This window comes from Tachysurus fulvidraco, chromosome 9 (assembly GCF_022655615.1).
Source record: "Tachysurus fulvidraco isolate hzauxx_2018 chromosome 9, HZAU_PFXX_2.0, whole genome shotgun sequence".
NCBI lineage: Eukaryota > Metazoa > Chordata > Actinopteri > Siluriformes > Bagridae > Tachysurus > Tachysurus fulvidraco.
The window spans coordinates 22,426,442-22,442,854 of NC_062526.1; the positions used below are offsets into that span (position 1 = coordinate 22,426,442).

General features: G+C 39.2%; 2 protein-coding genes across 8 annotated transcripts in view; both read right to left on the minus strand.

Annotated features, from left to right (window-relative positions):
- Positions 1 to 3,737: 3,737 nt before the first annotated feature.
- Positions 3,738 to 7,229, minus strand: LOC113662363 (G-protein coupled receptor 6). Its single transcript, XM_047818018.1, has 2 exons — positions 5,556 to 7,229; positions 3,738 to 5,154 (listed from the first exon to the last, which is right to left on the minus strand). Exon 2 carries the CDS (start codon positions 5,136 to 5,138, stop codon positions 4,134 to 4,136), a length of 1,005 nt encoding a protein of 334 aa, XP_047673974.1. The 5' UTR covers positions 5,139 to 5,154; positions 5,556 to 7,229; the 3' UTR covers positions 3,738 to 4,133.
- Positions 7,230 to 10,947: 3,718 nt separating this feature from the next.
- The window catches only part of fig4a (FIG4 phosphoinositide 5-phosphatase a), a 49,004-nt gene continuing 43,538 nt past the window's right edge, over positions 10,948 to 16,413 (minus strand). For all 7 annotated transcript variants that reach the window (XM_047818731.1, XM_047818728.1, XM_047818727.1 and 4 more), the window contains 3 exons: positions 16,321 to 16,406; positions 14,136 to 14,225; positions 10,948 to 11,608 (listed from right to left, as the gene is read on the minus strand). In XM_047818731.1, coding sequence (XP_047674687.1) covers positions 11,431 to 11,608; positions 14,136 to 14,225; positions 16,321 to 16,406 — 354 coding nt within the window. In that variant the 3' untranslated portion in view covers positions 10,948 to 11,430. The remainder of the gene's footprint in view (positions 11,609 to 14,135; positions 14,226 to 16,320; positions 16,407 to 16,413) is intronic.

The following is a 16,413-nucleotide window of genomic DNA, read 5'->3' on the forward strand; positions in this document are numbered from 1 at the left end:
AGTCAGAAAAAGTAGGGCTGAGACTTGAGGGAACACGGCGTCAGTGGGGTCTATGGGATGAAGCTCCTAAAACCCATCCATCCATCCATCCATTTTCTACCGCTTATCCGGGGCCAGGTCGCAGGGGCAGCAGTCTAAGCAGGGACACCCAGACTTCTCTCTCCCCAGACACTTCCTCTAGCACTTCCGGGGGAATACCAAGGCGTTCCCAGGCCAGGCAAGAGACATAGTCCCTCCAGCGTGTCCTAGGTCTTCTCCAAGGCCTCCTCCTGGTTGGACATGCCCAGAACACCTCCCCAGATAGGTATCTAGGAAGCATCCGGAACAGATGCCCGAGCCACCTCAGCTGACTCCTCTCGATGTGGAGGAGCAGCGGCTCTACTCTGAGCTCCTCCCGAGTGACCGAGCTCCTCACTCTGTCTCTAAGGGAGCGCCCAGCCACCCTACGGAGGAAAATCATTTCGGTCACCTGTATCCGGGATCTTGTCTTTTCGGTCTTGACCCAAAGCTCATGACCATAGGTGAGGGTAGGAACGTGGATCGACTGGTAAATAGAGAGCTTGCAGCTCAGCTCTTTCTTCACCACAACAATTAGCTAAAACCCCAATGTGACAAAACCCAGAACAAGGACAGATGAAAACTTGTACATATGCAGAGGGAATAGAGAAGCCTGCAAGGCAGTAGGATAATGGTAGTAGGGAGTCTGGACAAAATGGGAAAGTGCACTGTTGTAAAACATCACCTGAACAGACATCCGGCAGGCAGACCACCAGAACATAAAGTTCATGGTCAATTTAATCTACAATCTCCAGATTTGGAAAAGAAGTAAGGCACCATCATGTCTCCTTTTCCAAAAATATCCCCAGCAATTACATAAAAGCCTTGAGAGTAGATTGCTACTGTAAGTACTATGAATTGGTGCTTAAGGCAATGACTAAAAGCATCTGTGAATAATGAGAGTATTTGAATCACTGACAATATTGGCCAGTTTTTAATCTCAATGTCTTTGTGTGTTTTCACAACAATAAGTGAAAGGTTTGATAGGTTCCATGTTTATGATGGAAATGCAGTATGAATGGCATGCTTGGTGTTCTTCCTTACTTGCTAGCAAAATTATCCAACATAAAAATCAGCAAATATCGGACAATATTTGGGTCATTTGAGTAAAAGTATCTTTTTCAAATTATACCATTTTAGGTTTTAAACCATACAGATATTTCTGTTGAGGTGTATTCTGTTCTGTCCTGCTTCGTAGTTATAGTAATAAAACATGTTATTGAAGCTGTATGGGGATAAAGAAATAATGTGTGAAGATCCTGACCAATGATAAGTCTAAGGGTAATGTTTCTCAGTGAGACTGACAGCCGCGATCCCTTTCCTGTTCACTCTGGATGAGAGATGGCTTACTTGCACCATCAATGAGTAAAGCATCAAATGAATAAAGAGAAAGGGAAAAGCAGCAAGACGTGCAATGACAGCCGCGCAAGGCGACGAAAACTTATAGCGGTGAAATACAGTAGTTATAGACAAAAATAACACTTTCTACGAAACCATAGTCATTTTACTTATTTCATACCTGTACTAAAGTAACTATAGTAATAATTTTTCAGAAGCATTTTTCTAAACTTAAATAGTGCCTCATTGAGATGCAACGTGTTGTAAATCCTTAACGTCAACTGTCAACTATCACCTGCATAAATCTACATGACCCCAAAAGTGATTTATTACGTGAAAAATATTATAAAAATGTTTCACTTCAACATTTAAACCAATTACTATCGCTGTTACTATTTAAAGGAATAAAAGCTGTCACTGTGTGATTATGAATGAATGTGCTAGTTGACCTTTCTTATAAATGACCATAGAACTATAGCAACCACATCAAATGCGTTTTAAAACGAGCCTCTGCTTTTGGGACTCTGTGAATGTTCATGATGTCATTTTTATGGATGTCAATAAAACTCAAGCATGTATAAAATTCCTCTCTCTTCAGACAGAGTGACAACATGGACTACAGTACATACAAAAGCCAGACCACGCGTCATTCAGCTCTCATGAACCAGAACACATTGACAGCACACACTCCCACTACATGCTGTCATGTTAACTAGCTTGTAAAAATGTGTGATTTGTGTCCCTGCGCCCACAGATCTTTTACATCTGAGTGGAACGACAAAGATAAATAAAAATACGACTTCGAATCAAATCTCTGTTACTAGAAACACCATGGGATAGTAGACACAAGCATTTATAATGCAGCTGTACCTGGCTTTCTTTGCCGAAAACAAATGTTCTTATGAAGCTCTAACATATTTTTGACAGAGAAAAGTGATTTGCAATCAATCTTAGTACTAATGACAAATTGACCAGTTGTACAAATTGACTCACTCAAATGTTTAAACCAGTCATATACAGTATATAGTATATCCAGTTTTTGATCCAGATCATCATTCATTGTCCTTCTGGAACCTTCTGAAATCCACAAGAGCTACAGTTTACATCTTCTTTGGCTGAGAAACAAGTTTAGTTCCGTTTTTATTTTGCTATATGAAATATATATATATATATATATATATATATATATATATATATATATATATATATATATATATATATATATATATACTGAAATCTTGGAGTTAGCCTTCTGGAACTCTCTATAATACTTTTTGGACATTTTTCATTAATTATTGAGTTGTTTTGGAATCAGGTCTGGTCGATTTTTATACTTTTGAGGTATGCTTTCAATCATTATTATTAATCTCATTTTCTTGAGGTTTTGCTTTAGTATATCTGCTTAGTCCTTCATTTTTTTATGATAATTGTACTAACTATGTAACTTTTAACTATCTTAATAATTTCTTCTAAGCATCTTTATAAACTTAACGTCTCATGAAGCTGTAATGAGCCATTAGTATTAGTAATTACTTATCTTATAATCATATGGTAATGTTCATATGGGAATGACCGTATAAAGCTACACAATTTCAAAAGTGATTCATTACATGTTTATAATATGATATGTTTCTCAACTGCACCAGTCCCTTTTCCAGCAAAACATTCCCCTCAACATGATGCTGCCACCACCATGTTTCACGCCTTTCTTACTCAAGGTCTGGGTTTTTTCTGGATTTTCTCAACTTAACAAGGACACAAAATACACTGGCTCTAAAACACATTCTTGGGTGCACTCCTAATTAACTCCTTATTCGGACATTTGACAGTATCATGACATTTTAAAGAGACAGAATTCGTGGTGTATGTAATTTCTCCCTAAACAATATAATAACAGGAAATGTTTAGAGTTTACAAACCGAGATCGAAGCTCATTAGTATTAGTGGGGGTCACTAAGAGTGTCTAAGACGGAGTGTGTTTAGAATTCCTCTACAAATGTTCTCCAAACTTATTAGACATTATATAAAGAAATTCTGTGTTGTTCATTTCAAAACACATTTTACTTCCTTAACTAATTTTGTGTTTATTTTAATAAAACAATGCAGTGTTCCCAACTACTTAAGCTACCTAGATAAACCACCACACTATACAACCATGGTGAGCAGTAAAGCATCTCAGGATGCACATCTCACTGCAAAGATTTGCACCTAAATCGTATTATTTTGCCTTCTTGTTTGCTGTAGAACTGATATATAGGTAATGTTTTTTAACTACATTTTGCTGTCTGACAAAAGATTTACCAAACTATAAAAGTATTAACTGTGCAATTTACAAAGACAAATTGAAGAAACACATATTTAATTCACTTTCTTTTCCATATAAAACCATATATTCAGAGACAATTTTACAAGTTTAAAAAAAAATCCATTACATAAATCACAGAACTTACAGGGCTGTACAATACTGCTTTGGCATTTAATATCTTCAGATAAAGTGCTGTTTTTTTGTTTTAGTTTTTTGTTAGATTGTTTTTACTTTAAATAGTTCAGACACATTCTTAACGTGAGGTTTTTGCTTTGTTGCCAAAGTCCGTTGTTCACAGCATTAAGAGCGTCTCATGGCTGGCGCGAGTCATAAGTAAAGTGCAGTTGTGTAACTGACTAACTTTGATTTGACACTTTCATCTTAGCAGATGCACGTAATGTGAAGTGAGTTTGAAGAGAAAAACCTGCCGCATCTAGACCTCGCTCGGTGATCTGGAACGATAGGACACGTCGGTGCGCGCATTGCCGCAGAAAAGCACGTAGAGCGAGCGCTGGATCTCGGTGTTGCGATATGCGTATATGATCGGGTTGATCATGGAGTTGTAGGTGGCCGGTAGTAGCGTAGCGTACGTGTACACAGGTGGGTCCTCGCGCTCGCCCACCAAGCAGTAGATGGCAAAAGGCAGCCAGCTCGCGCCAAACGTGCCAAGGACGATGGCGAGCGTAGAGACTCCTTTCTTGGTTGCGGCATAGTGCGACGGCGCGAGAAAGTGGCGCTGAAGTGCTATCTGGTGCGCATGGCGGCAAACAATCTTGCAGATCTTGCAGTAGAGGCCAAGCATGAGGACAAAAATGGTGAAGAAGGCCACGGCGAGCATTGCCACGTTGGTGCGCGTGAGTGGGGGCACGACGCTGCAGGAGGCCGTGTCATGCACGCAGTTCCAGCCAAGCACGGGCAGCATGCCGAAACACAAGGACGCTCCCCACGCGCCCAGTAGCATCAAGTGCACACAGTGCAACGTTCTCTCCGACAGGTACGTGAGCGCGTTGTACAGAGAGAAGTAGCGGTCCACGGTGATTGCCAGCAGACTGCTAATCGAGGCTGTGAACGAGGCTACTAGGAAACCGACCGTGATCAGGCTGACCGTCTCCGACGAGATCAAGTACTGGAACGCAAAGTTTAAAATCAGTCCCACTCCCGCTAGCAGGTCGGCTGTTGCAAGGCTGCCGATCAGCACAAACATCGGGGTGCGCAGAGTCGGCGTGTAAAATATGATCGCCACAACGATGGCGTTCTCACATGCAATCACAGTGCCAGAGAGGCACAGCATAATGTCCCATGGGTTTATGGGAAAATCGAGAAGCAAAGAGGATGAGGAGAGCGCAAGGCTGTTGTTTCCGCTGAAGTCTCCGGCTTCCAGCCACGAGGTCATGGGAAATCCTGCCACGCTCTCGTTTGCTGTTGCGCTCTCATTCATCTTTACAGTGTCCAACCTGGAGAGAGAGAGAGAGAGAGAGAGAGAGAGAGAGAGAGAGAGAGAGAGAGAGAGAGAGAGAGAGAGAGAGAGAGAGAGAGAGATGCATATTACAATTAGGAGAACAAGGCAAAAACCTTTTAATGCAACACGAAGCTGAGGGTATTAAACGTAGAGAATTCCCAGTGAAGTCACATCTACTCCGTAAACAAGTGCTAATTGCTAATGCATAGTAATGAACTAATGAGTAGTGGAAACGAAAAATAAAATCAAATCAATATTTAAAACATACTGCACTCGTTAGCGAACTGTGATGCTATCCATGGTGCTGAAACGAAACTCTTCCCTACTACAGCAAAGTCGCGTGTCACTGAATATAAACACGCAGTAGTGAGAAATGAAAATGTTAAGAACACGTACCTTTTAGTTCACATTAAGGAAAACTGTGATGCTTGTTCTCCGTGTAAAACTTCCTGTAATAGCTTCTGGTCTTGAAGGAAAAAAAAGCTTTCCACGAACATGAATGTTTGAGACAAAGCACTGGCCATACAGATCTGAAGACAGCACGAGAAGAGTGTGTTTGTGGAAACCGTGTAGACCGCTAAAAACACGAATGACGTCAAGACCACCCCCCACATCTCTCTCTCTCTCTCTCTCTCTCTCTCTCTCTCTCTCTCTCTCTCTCTCGATCTATCTCTCTCTCGATCTATCTCTCGATCTATCTATCTATCTCCCTCCCGCTCTCTCTCAGAGAGCACATGCGTATCAAAGAAATTTAATCTCAGGACACCAGTAGCATATTATTCCAAACACTGTAATGAAGGTACGCCAAAGTATAATTAAACATATATTACTCGACCGGTTTCCTGGATCACTTTGTAGCACACATTGGCTGAAAAATGAATGTTAATCAGTAGGATATGAGTCAACAGAGGGACCTGTGTGTAAGTAATGTGACCTGGTCATTGGTGAAAACAAAAACAACACTTTTTATTTTAGACTTTAGGGTAAGCAGTCCATCTAATGCTAGGAATGACAGATTCACAACCTCTGTACATTTTCTAGGTTTGTCTGTTCCCAACATAAAAAAAAAAACAAAACATCCAGGTAATTATCAAACAGGAGTGTGCTGTGAGTGTGTACTTTATGAGTTCCTCCGGATCACCTGTTATAGAAACGGACTGTCCTCTGTCCTCTACTTGTGGGCAGTCATAGTACTGAAGAGAACATTATTTTTTTTTTTGTCCTGCATAGAAGAGGTGAGACAGCAGCCTGTATATTTTTCTCTTTTCAATTGACCGTTCAACATGTAGCAGCAAACCATACTTCGGACCAGTGTGATAAGCCTAGTTAACTGGTAAACATCTTATATTACAAATCAGACGAAGAGCTTTAATACTTAAGGTGACACACAGACTCTGATTTTGAGTGAACAAAACCTTATAAAAAGAGGGGGAAAGTATTTTTCCTATTCAGGGTTCAGAAGAACTGCAAGTAAATAAGCTTTATGGTATATACAGGATCTTACATACTCTTTTAACATTTGAGGAATTGCAATGGTAAGAGTATAATTCCCAGGTATGAGACCGCTATGATTTTTAAGACCATGAAACTTAAAACTAAAAGATTTTTTTTCTTTTTCTAGTAATGGTTATAAGTCTCTCAGCAAAGAGAGAAAATGCTACCACCATTGTCGTTGTCATGCATCACATGCAGAAAAAAAAAACATTTCCTTTTTTTTTTTTTCATATTTTTTCACTACAACTGAGGCTATCTTTCTGTCTCCAATCAACACATGATGCTCTCTTTTATTCTTTGGCCCTGAATGTGGGACCAATTATCTGGTCAGTTAATTCACATGGCCTTTGCGTCAGATGGCATTCAAACATGGTTCAACACAATAAGCACCTCATTAGATGCTTCAGTACCTTAAACATGGCATTAAACCTCAATGTAATGATTATGACTGTCAATGCAAGAATAGCATTAATATTGAAAGTGATGTGACATACAGCTAAGTTTGGTGACCCATACTCAGAATTCGTTCTCTGCGTTTAACCCATCCAAAGTGTACACACACAGCAGTGAACACACACACGGAGCAGTGGGCAGCCATTTATGCTGCGGCACCTCAGTCGTAGCCAGCCCGAGACTCGAACCCACAACCTTAGGATTACGAGTCAGACTCTCTAACCATTAGGCCACAACTTGCACGAATTGGTTTATTGTAATTTTTGTATCTAGCATCAGTTTAATATTATTGTTAGTTGTGCATAATGACAATTACTACTCAGTAATGACTCAAGCATTATTCTGAGCATCAAAATTGTAACTGGTCAGCTGCAGTTGCAGCTGTTATCCTACTTTGCATAGAAAGTATTTAGCGATTTTATTTTGCTAAGATTATTTTTGTATAAAGAATTTAGTATGTATGTCTGAATTTGGTGATTCGGCCTATGGGACAGCCCTCAGAACCTGGTCAACAGTTGTTCAGCCAACTAGAGAAAGCAGCAGTGGGGTACAAGGCCTTGCCGACCTTCTTGGTGCCACACGTAGGAAGGGGTAAGGATAGAGAAGGACAAGCATATAACTAGTGACTTCACGAGTCAGGGCATTCTGTACAGAAAGAAGTGTCTATGGACATGGCACTATTAAAGAGGTCCACTGTGCCACACCCTAGATCAGAGCTAGAACGTTTGAATACAGACACCACAAACCCAGAACTCAAGCACCATGAAAACAGTGCATCGGTGACAGCCCTTTACAGCCAGAGAAGATGAAGTTCCTTGATGAGACCAGTCAACAATGGGCCCACCTGTGGAGATTCTGTTTAGGGTGGAAATTACTGTCTAGATGGTTGAAACCAACCAACCAACCGGCTGACTGTGTTCCAGCATGTGAATATACATATTATATTGTAATAATAATATATTGTAGAGTCTATGATAGAGTCTACAATAATATATTGTAGAGTCTATGTACTCTACAAGCCACAAACTCCTAAAATGTATCAACTGGTTATAAGGGAAATGTTCTGCTATAATCACCAGCAAACTACTCTTTTTTTCTCTTTCTCTGTTGCCAGAGTGATGAGTGAATAAGTTTGATTGGCCAAAACGTTTATGTTTCTATGTTCAGAATAACCTTGATCATGGTTTTGTTTTAGTCGTTATGTATTTTTCAAGCACTCTCGTTTTGGTACTGTGGGTACCATGTCTTGTTTAAGTTAGGTAACAGTTTGTTACGTTCTTGTCAAATAAACCATGGTTCATCTCTATCCCATTGGTGCACTTGGGTCATTCAATCGAACCACACCATCACCAAGGTGACGTTCAGATGATGGATTTATAAGCACAGCCTTAACATCCAATCACAGTCTAAGGGAGCTAGGGAAAAGAGAAGGTTGAACAAGATCCTCAAGGCACATTGCAGAAAACAAACCAGTCATTAATTCATCCTACTACTATGTTGTATGGTACAATATATCTGAAATACGTATCAAACCGCACTGGGATTTAGCCAACAGTGTGGTCGGTAGTATTGTTGTGTTATGTGTTGTGAACATATCAAAGTGAACCCTGTATTACATTTAGATTCTATGGCTTACCAGAATTGAAATGCTTAAACAAAATGTTCTCAGTTATTATTTATTAATATTAAACCATAGTGATTTGTAACATCACTGACACTAATAGGTATTGCGTGTAGTTGTGAGAGTGCTGATTATATTTTTGAACCTTGGCCCTGGAAGATGAAGTGGTTAATGGTGGTAGAAATGGTTTTAGATAAAAAATGCAGATTTTTTTTTTTCCTTTAGAAGGTTTGACACATAGCCTTGCTACCTGTCCTGTGAACTGTATCTCTGTGTATCCTGGCAACCACATGAGCTTCATGCACTTAAGCCAGCGAGCAGGGTAAAAAAAAAAAAAGGAGTGATCTGAGTAAACAGCAGATGAGAGAGAGAGAGAGAGAGAGAGAGAGAGATAGAGAATGAGAGAAGGAGGGAGGGGGAGAGAGAGGGGGGAGAGATAGAGAGTGAGAGAGAATGAGAGAAAGAGAGGGAGAGAGAGAATGAGAGAGGGAGCGACAGAGAGAGATAGAGAGATAGATAGAGATATATATATATTATAGATATAGATAATTATTATTTTTTTGATATATATGATAATCTAATTATATATCAATCTATAATAGATTATAGAAATTATATAATTATTTATAAAAAGTTTATATATATTTATTTTTTTTTATATATATATTTATATATATATTAGATAAATATATTTATGATATATAATAATATTTAATCTACTATATATATATATATAGATACATATTATTCTATAATTTTTATATAATTATATAGTGATCTATATATATATATATATATATAGATAGAATTAGATAATTTGGTATATAATTATATAGTTATATATAATGAAGAAAGAAAGAAAGAAAGAATCTGCGTATCCATGCATTGTAAATACTTACATAATAAAATAAATACCACAGAAGCTTTATCACATAAAACAACCAAAAGTAAAACATGGATATTAAACATTCCTGATGCCAACAGGTTCCACATTTATTATTTGATGACACAGACACTGAAAGAAGACAAAACAAGCAGAGAAAAGTGCAAAAGTGCGTAAACCTATATGTAGGTCCTTATTCTGCATGAACATACATACATGCACGTGACTCGGCAGATCCCTGAGCTGAACAGCACACCACAGGAGGATGAAGCAGGGACGAGGGGGAAAAAAAGGCAGCAATGAAGAAAATTGCTGAGCTTAGAATGATCAGAACAAGAGGGTGAATGAAATAAAAATACAAAATGGTCAGAGGTGCATGAAGGTAAAGACGGGGGGTACGAGACGATGCTATTATATACACGAGGAAAAAAAAAGAATGATGTCAAGCAGAAATATACGTCACTTCTGCACCGATGCTACGACAATAACAAATATCTTCAGATATCTCTTCTGTTTAAACTCAAAAGAAGTGTTAAAGGTGAAGGTTAGATTCTGAAACACTAAAACCAGCCCATGTGGTACCAACAACCCGGTCATGGTCACTCAGGTCATTGAGATCATCACCATCGTCATGTTTGATATGAATGTGTTAAGTCTATGGATGTTCATGTGTCCCAATAGGAGCTTGCAGACATGTTGCTGGTCCCTTGAGTAAAGCCCTTAACCCTCTCTCCAGCTCCAGGTGAGCTTTATCATTGAACATTAACAACAATATTGTTCTAATTCAGTTTCCACACACGAGGTCAGGTGTTCACATACTTTTGGCCATACGGTATATAAAGACTGTGTATGTTAGCGTGTTAGTTTATAATCATCGTCAGGTTTCGAATCCTTCGTTCGGCTTTCTGTTCCCGTTCTTTTCAAACAAGGAAATCGTGGATTACAAATGAAGACGATCATCAATCAATTATTTTTTAATAAATGCTAAATAGCTGCAACTCTTCCATATGCAATGAGCCTAAAGCGGGAATGTGTGTGTGAGTGTGTGTGTGTGTGTATGAATGTGGTTTATGTGTCAACGTGTGTATTTTTTTTGTGAGATTGCCATGGCATTCGTACACCGAGCCACGTGAATTTCCCGTGCTGCCGTTTCTATGGTTCGTCCGTCTGCTCAAGAGTCACGAGGCTCATGGGCAAAAGAGACTGAAAGCGAGAGAGTGAGAGAGAGAGAAAGAGAGAGAGGGGGAAAGACAGACGGCCGAACAAAGACGGAGAGAAAACGGAGTGAGCCGACGGAAAAACCAGCGCTAACGAAGGCAGTGTTTTGAAAAACAATGTAAAGTCAGACAGAAGTTTAATAAATACACAAATGTAATATTTTTAAAGCGACTTACAGATGCTCATGCACATTAAAACCCAATCATGGCAAAATAAATAATAATGAGGTCAATTAAGAAGCAGAATAGCAGTCCAGTTTGGATAACTTGTATAGACTGTATTATCTGGGAAATCTTTACTCCGAGGATAACCTACGGCACTGGTAATAAAACCTAAATGATCAGTGGAATCTGCATGTGTTGTGTTATAACTGTAAATAACATCGGATATGAAATCAATTCTCAGCCTGTCACAGTCTTGGACCTGAAACCCTGTTAAATTAGGATCCAGAGAACGAGAGAGCAGACGTGCTGATGAATGGTACTGTATGAGATCTTTTTTTTTTAGAAGAAGGTCAGCTGATGATTTTTTCGCAGGAAGGATTTCTTCTTTCGGCCTTACCGAAATACTTATCTAAAGAGACGGAAAGCGTGACCGACGCGTCACATGTATCTGTTTTTTACATATTCACGATAAATGAAAATATCTTCTTTGCAATTTGTTTTGATCGTTCCCATGCCGGCTTGGATGTGCTCACGGAAAATGTTCTGGGTGTCTGTTGTGACCGACGGAGCCGACACCCCGTAAATACTGTCGCCACTGAACAAAGACACTGGAGTTCTGTGAAAAGAAAGAGGTCAATAAATGAATTTGTTTCACTTTTAAGAACAGGTTAGATGTTAAACATGAAAACCTGATGAAGAAACCTTGAGAGGAACCAGAACCAAATCTTTGGGGTTAATGTGATTCTAAAGCATTACGGAGAGTATTGTAAGTAAGGGTCCTGAGATTAACACATGAACGTCTTTATGACTACAGCAGAGACAAAACAACAGTCCAGGGCTCGTATTCATAAAAAATTCTTGAAAGAGTTTCTCCTAGTAATAAAAATCTTTAAAAAATTCTTTCAATAATTATGTGGGCGTTTCCCCTTAAAATGAAAGAGAAGAAAAGTTATTAATAAAAATCCTTTTAACCCTTAAGGCTCAAGTGTTTCTGTAGGAGAAGAGAAACTGACTGAAAGATGAAAAGGGAGAAGAAAGGTATTGTGTACATTATTTAATAAATGATAGTGAGTTAATAAGAATGATACAGATTCGATCGTGTAGGGATTATTTTTGTGACCAATCATATTAGAGATCACATCTCTGACACATATAGCCTCAAGACTTATAACAGACCAGATTTTAAAAGAGCTCCTTTTTTTTTTTTTTATTAGACAACCAATCACAGTCTTCAAAAGAATGTATTATGCCTAGTAACAGTGTTAAGCCCCGCCTCCTCTCGAACATAAAAGTTGCTCTGTGATTGGCCCTGAATCACTCCATTTTTTAAGCTAAATTAAGAGCTCTGTGAGGTTATTCTTAGAAATGTTACGAATACGAGCCCTGATCTAACTTTCTACTAAAACATGGAGGAAAATGATTTGGGAAAGATTTTGCTTATTATTCCAACACATTGGATGACTTTAATTGGACACAAGGGCTGATATTTAGTACAAGTGCACTGGAACATGTCACTGTTTCCATCACTCTACTTTATCTTGTAGGAATAGTTCATTATGTCAAAACCATTAGTACATTTACTACATTGTCTGTGCGTTGTCACGGCAACATACAATCATCTATCCAGCTATTTTTTCACTGACGGAGCACAAATATATACCAAATATCTGGCCTTTTTATCTCATGCCTGAAATGATATTAATAACAGATCACATGCACGATCTTGATGTTATGGCGAATGTGGTACTGCTTTGGGCTGCAGCTGTGCAGACCGAGCAGCATGATCACATCTCAGGTGCTCAGTACTATTTGGGACAATGAAATGCCTCTCGAAATTGTGCTCTTTTTTTTAAATGTTCCACTACTGCCAGGGATATCCACTAGAGCAGCTTCTGATTCATGAATGTCAATTTATCTACCATAAACCATCTCCAAAGCAGGCAGTATGACCAATTGGCCTCGCTTCAAAGAATTTTCAGTCAGTCAGTCAGTCTTTCAGTTAGTCAGTCTTTCAGTCAGTCAGTCAGTCAGTCAGTCAGTCAGACAGACAGACAGACAGACAGACAGACAGACAGACAGACAGACAGCAACCTGCTTAACATCCCTCTGTTGTTAAACGTGACACTGAACAAATGAGGATTTCATGAATCTGAAAAACAAAGAACTGGACAAGAAGTACACGACGTGAAAGCTCAAGCTAGAACGGTCCGGCATGTTAGGAATATAACACATCACATGGTCATGTCAACATCAGGTCATGTTGCTAAACATTTAAGCGAAGGTTTGTCGTCAATACGATAACGCGTACCTGATTTTAAAGCATAGTTTTGGAAAGGACAAGAATTTTGACTGGAAGTATTTAATGTAAAGTCTGTAATGAACTCAGACCTGTTGCTCTAGGCTACACAGTTCCACTCGACTATAAACTGTTGTAGAAAGGACATTATTTACATTGACATTATTTCCTGTCCAGTGTCACCCAAATGAGGATGAGGTTCACTTCTGAGTCTGGTTCCTCTCAAGGTTTCTTCCTCATATCATCTCAGGGAGTCTTTCCTCACCCTCGTCACCTCAGACTTGATCGTTATGGATAAATGTTAGAGATGAATAGTAACTTAATTTGAAACGTAAAGCTGCTTTGAGACAATGTGAATTGTTCAAAGCAGTAGACAAATAAATTGAATTGAAATTGCATGTTATGAAGAATGTAAAACAAGCTGCACAAAAAAAGGTGATAAAAAAGGTGATGCTGCCTGAGTCACCTCAGACTTGCTCATTGGGGATAAGTACATATACATACATACATACATACATACACACTGAACTATATACTGTATATCTTGAATTTTTACTATATTAATTCTCTATATTTCTCTTCATGTTTACCTTCTGTTTTATGTTTATGTTCTGTAAAGCTGCTTTGAGACAAAGCCCATTGTAAAAAGCGCTATACAAATAAACTTGAATTGAATTGAATTGATATCGGACTTGTTGATATCACGTGTATGTAAACGAGGAACAATGTAATATCGTAGATTAGTCTGCATTTTAATATAGACTTAAAAATTCCCTGTGTGTGTGTGTGTGTGTGTGTGTGTGTGTGTGTGTGTGTGTGTGTGTGTGTGTGTGTGTATGAGACTTACAGGTTGATTACATTTTCCAGATATTCTCTGGTGTCCATCGACTGCTCGTTCCTTTCCACTTTGTGTTGGTTTTGGCCAAGGTGTGAAAACCTGTAAGAAACGTTTAACCACCATCACATCATTGAGTCATCTTTAACACATGCACAGCACACACACTGGACGCACAATGAACTTAATGTAGACGGCTTGTATAATGAAAGCTTACATAATTAAGAAGCAGCATAATCATCCATAATGACTCATTTCTGTACAGAATATGAAATGTGTGGCAGAAGGAAATATTGTCAACCGACACAATGTGCATAATAGGAACGGAGAGCTATTCTAACATCACAGATATGCTGTGAACACAAGACGTGCACATGGGCAGCTTTGCTTACACGTGACATGAGACTGGTTTAAAAGATAAAAGGATGTCATGAGCGACTCAGAGGTGTTCTACGTCTCTGGAGGCTTCAGTGGCCATTCGTCATGGCATGACCTCCACGAGCCGTTACACTCTGTCCGTGTTCGATCACAATAAATGCACGTTCGTGTCATGTTGAAGGAACCGGTTTGAGACTGCGTACTTCAGAGATTCGTCTTCAAATCAACTGTCCGGTTCTGAGGAACCTGTTCATAGAGGTGTGCATGATGTAGTCTTCCCCGGTTGTACTGTAGCACATCCCCCTCAAGTACTGATCTTGTTGTGTGTTTTGAGATGTTTTTCTGTTCATCACGATTGTAAAGAGTGTTCGTCTTAAGCCCTATCCGGACGGGACTAGTTTTACAGGGGGTCGTTAGAAAATTTCAGTTTCACAGACGTACTTTGGGATTTTAATCCCGTCTGAACCTGCCATGTCGGTCTTTTTCTCACACGACCTGTGTAAAAATCCCAGAGCAAATTACCTACTGCTTTTCAGCAAACTCGGCGCTCCTCTGAGAAATCTAATCCCGTCTGAACGCGAATGTCTGTGATTGCCGAAAATGTTTTTTTCCAAAACGTGTTTTCTTGTCTGTTTTGGTCAACGTGAACTACCGTATTAACCCTAGCACACCGGTATTCAAGTTTGTGCTTTCTGCACACCAATAATGGATGTAAATGTGTTTGCTTCCCTGCGAAAAAATGAAATCAACAAGAAGAGCCAAATCACGTAAATTGAGTACTTTCATTTCTATAGTCAATTACATAACGTGAAAATGTTATAAAAACGTATTTATTCCAGTTGGTTTATAAGTTCTATATAAAACCATATGATGTTAAACATTTTTTACATTTTTTTTTATTACACTATTGATCGGTCATATGACCATACGCAATCCACGCATCCTGGACATGTGGTCTTGTGCAACGGCCACATGTAAAACACAGACACTCCTACCTCCGTAATAAACACGGAGATGTTAGTCCCGTCCGAATACATACATGAAATGACAGACGTCGTCTGAAAAAAATTCTAACTCAAACGTCGTTTGGAAAACTAGTCCCGTCTGAATAGGGCTTTAGACAGTCAGGTGTCAGACAAGTGTACCTATTAAAATGGCCAATAAGGAAACTAAATGCAAAATAAGCATTTATTGGTGTACTGTAAAGTCCAGCTTCAAATTCAAGTGTAAAATCAAGTAAAATCTGTCAACAGACCGTCAGTGTATAGAAACAGATTTCTCTGAGACACGGTTGCATAAGGAAACCTTAAAGTGGTGTGTGTGTGTGTGTGTGTGTGTGTGTGTGTGTGTGCTACCAATGCATGGTAAAGTGCTCAATAGTGTGTGACCACCTTTAAGCTACCCTTAAATACCTACCAATACACGAAACAAAGCCGTTCCCTTCAAAAATATTGGCACCCTTTTATAAAATGTGTGTGTGTTACACCACTGCAATAAAGAGTGCTCACTAGAAAAGAATATGAAAAAAAGGAACCCTGTTTCTTTGTCCCAAACCTGCCGTCAGGTTCCTCCTTCCACTCCGAACCCGCAAGAGTGCTACAAATATCAATGTATTTCACGTATAATTACATTTTTACACTCAGGCTATATGTGAAAAATGATTGATTTCCATTCAGAGATTTAAGTAGTGCAGTAAAATAAAATAGAGACCATTGTCTGATTTATGAGACTCCATACACCATAATGGCACACTGCTGCACTGGTACTGTTCGCCATCCCACCCCTAATTCACTCATAATTCAATTCTAGCACATCTGACCTGTAATATATGCAAAGGTCCTCATCCCTGGGTAAAGCAGACAGGTTCAACCCATATGGCTCCCGTGCAGGCTGCTGTTGTTGCTCCTGGAAA

What these genes read in the sequence shown, in the direction of transcription:
- LOC113662363 (XM_047818018.1), bottom strand. Translation starts at nt 5,138, where the DNA reads ATGAATGAGAGCGCAACAGCAAACGAGAGCGTGGCAGGATTTCCCATG.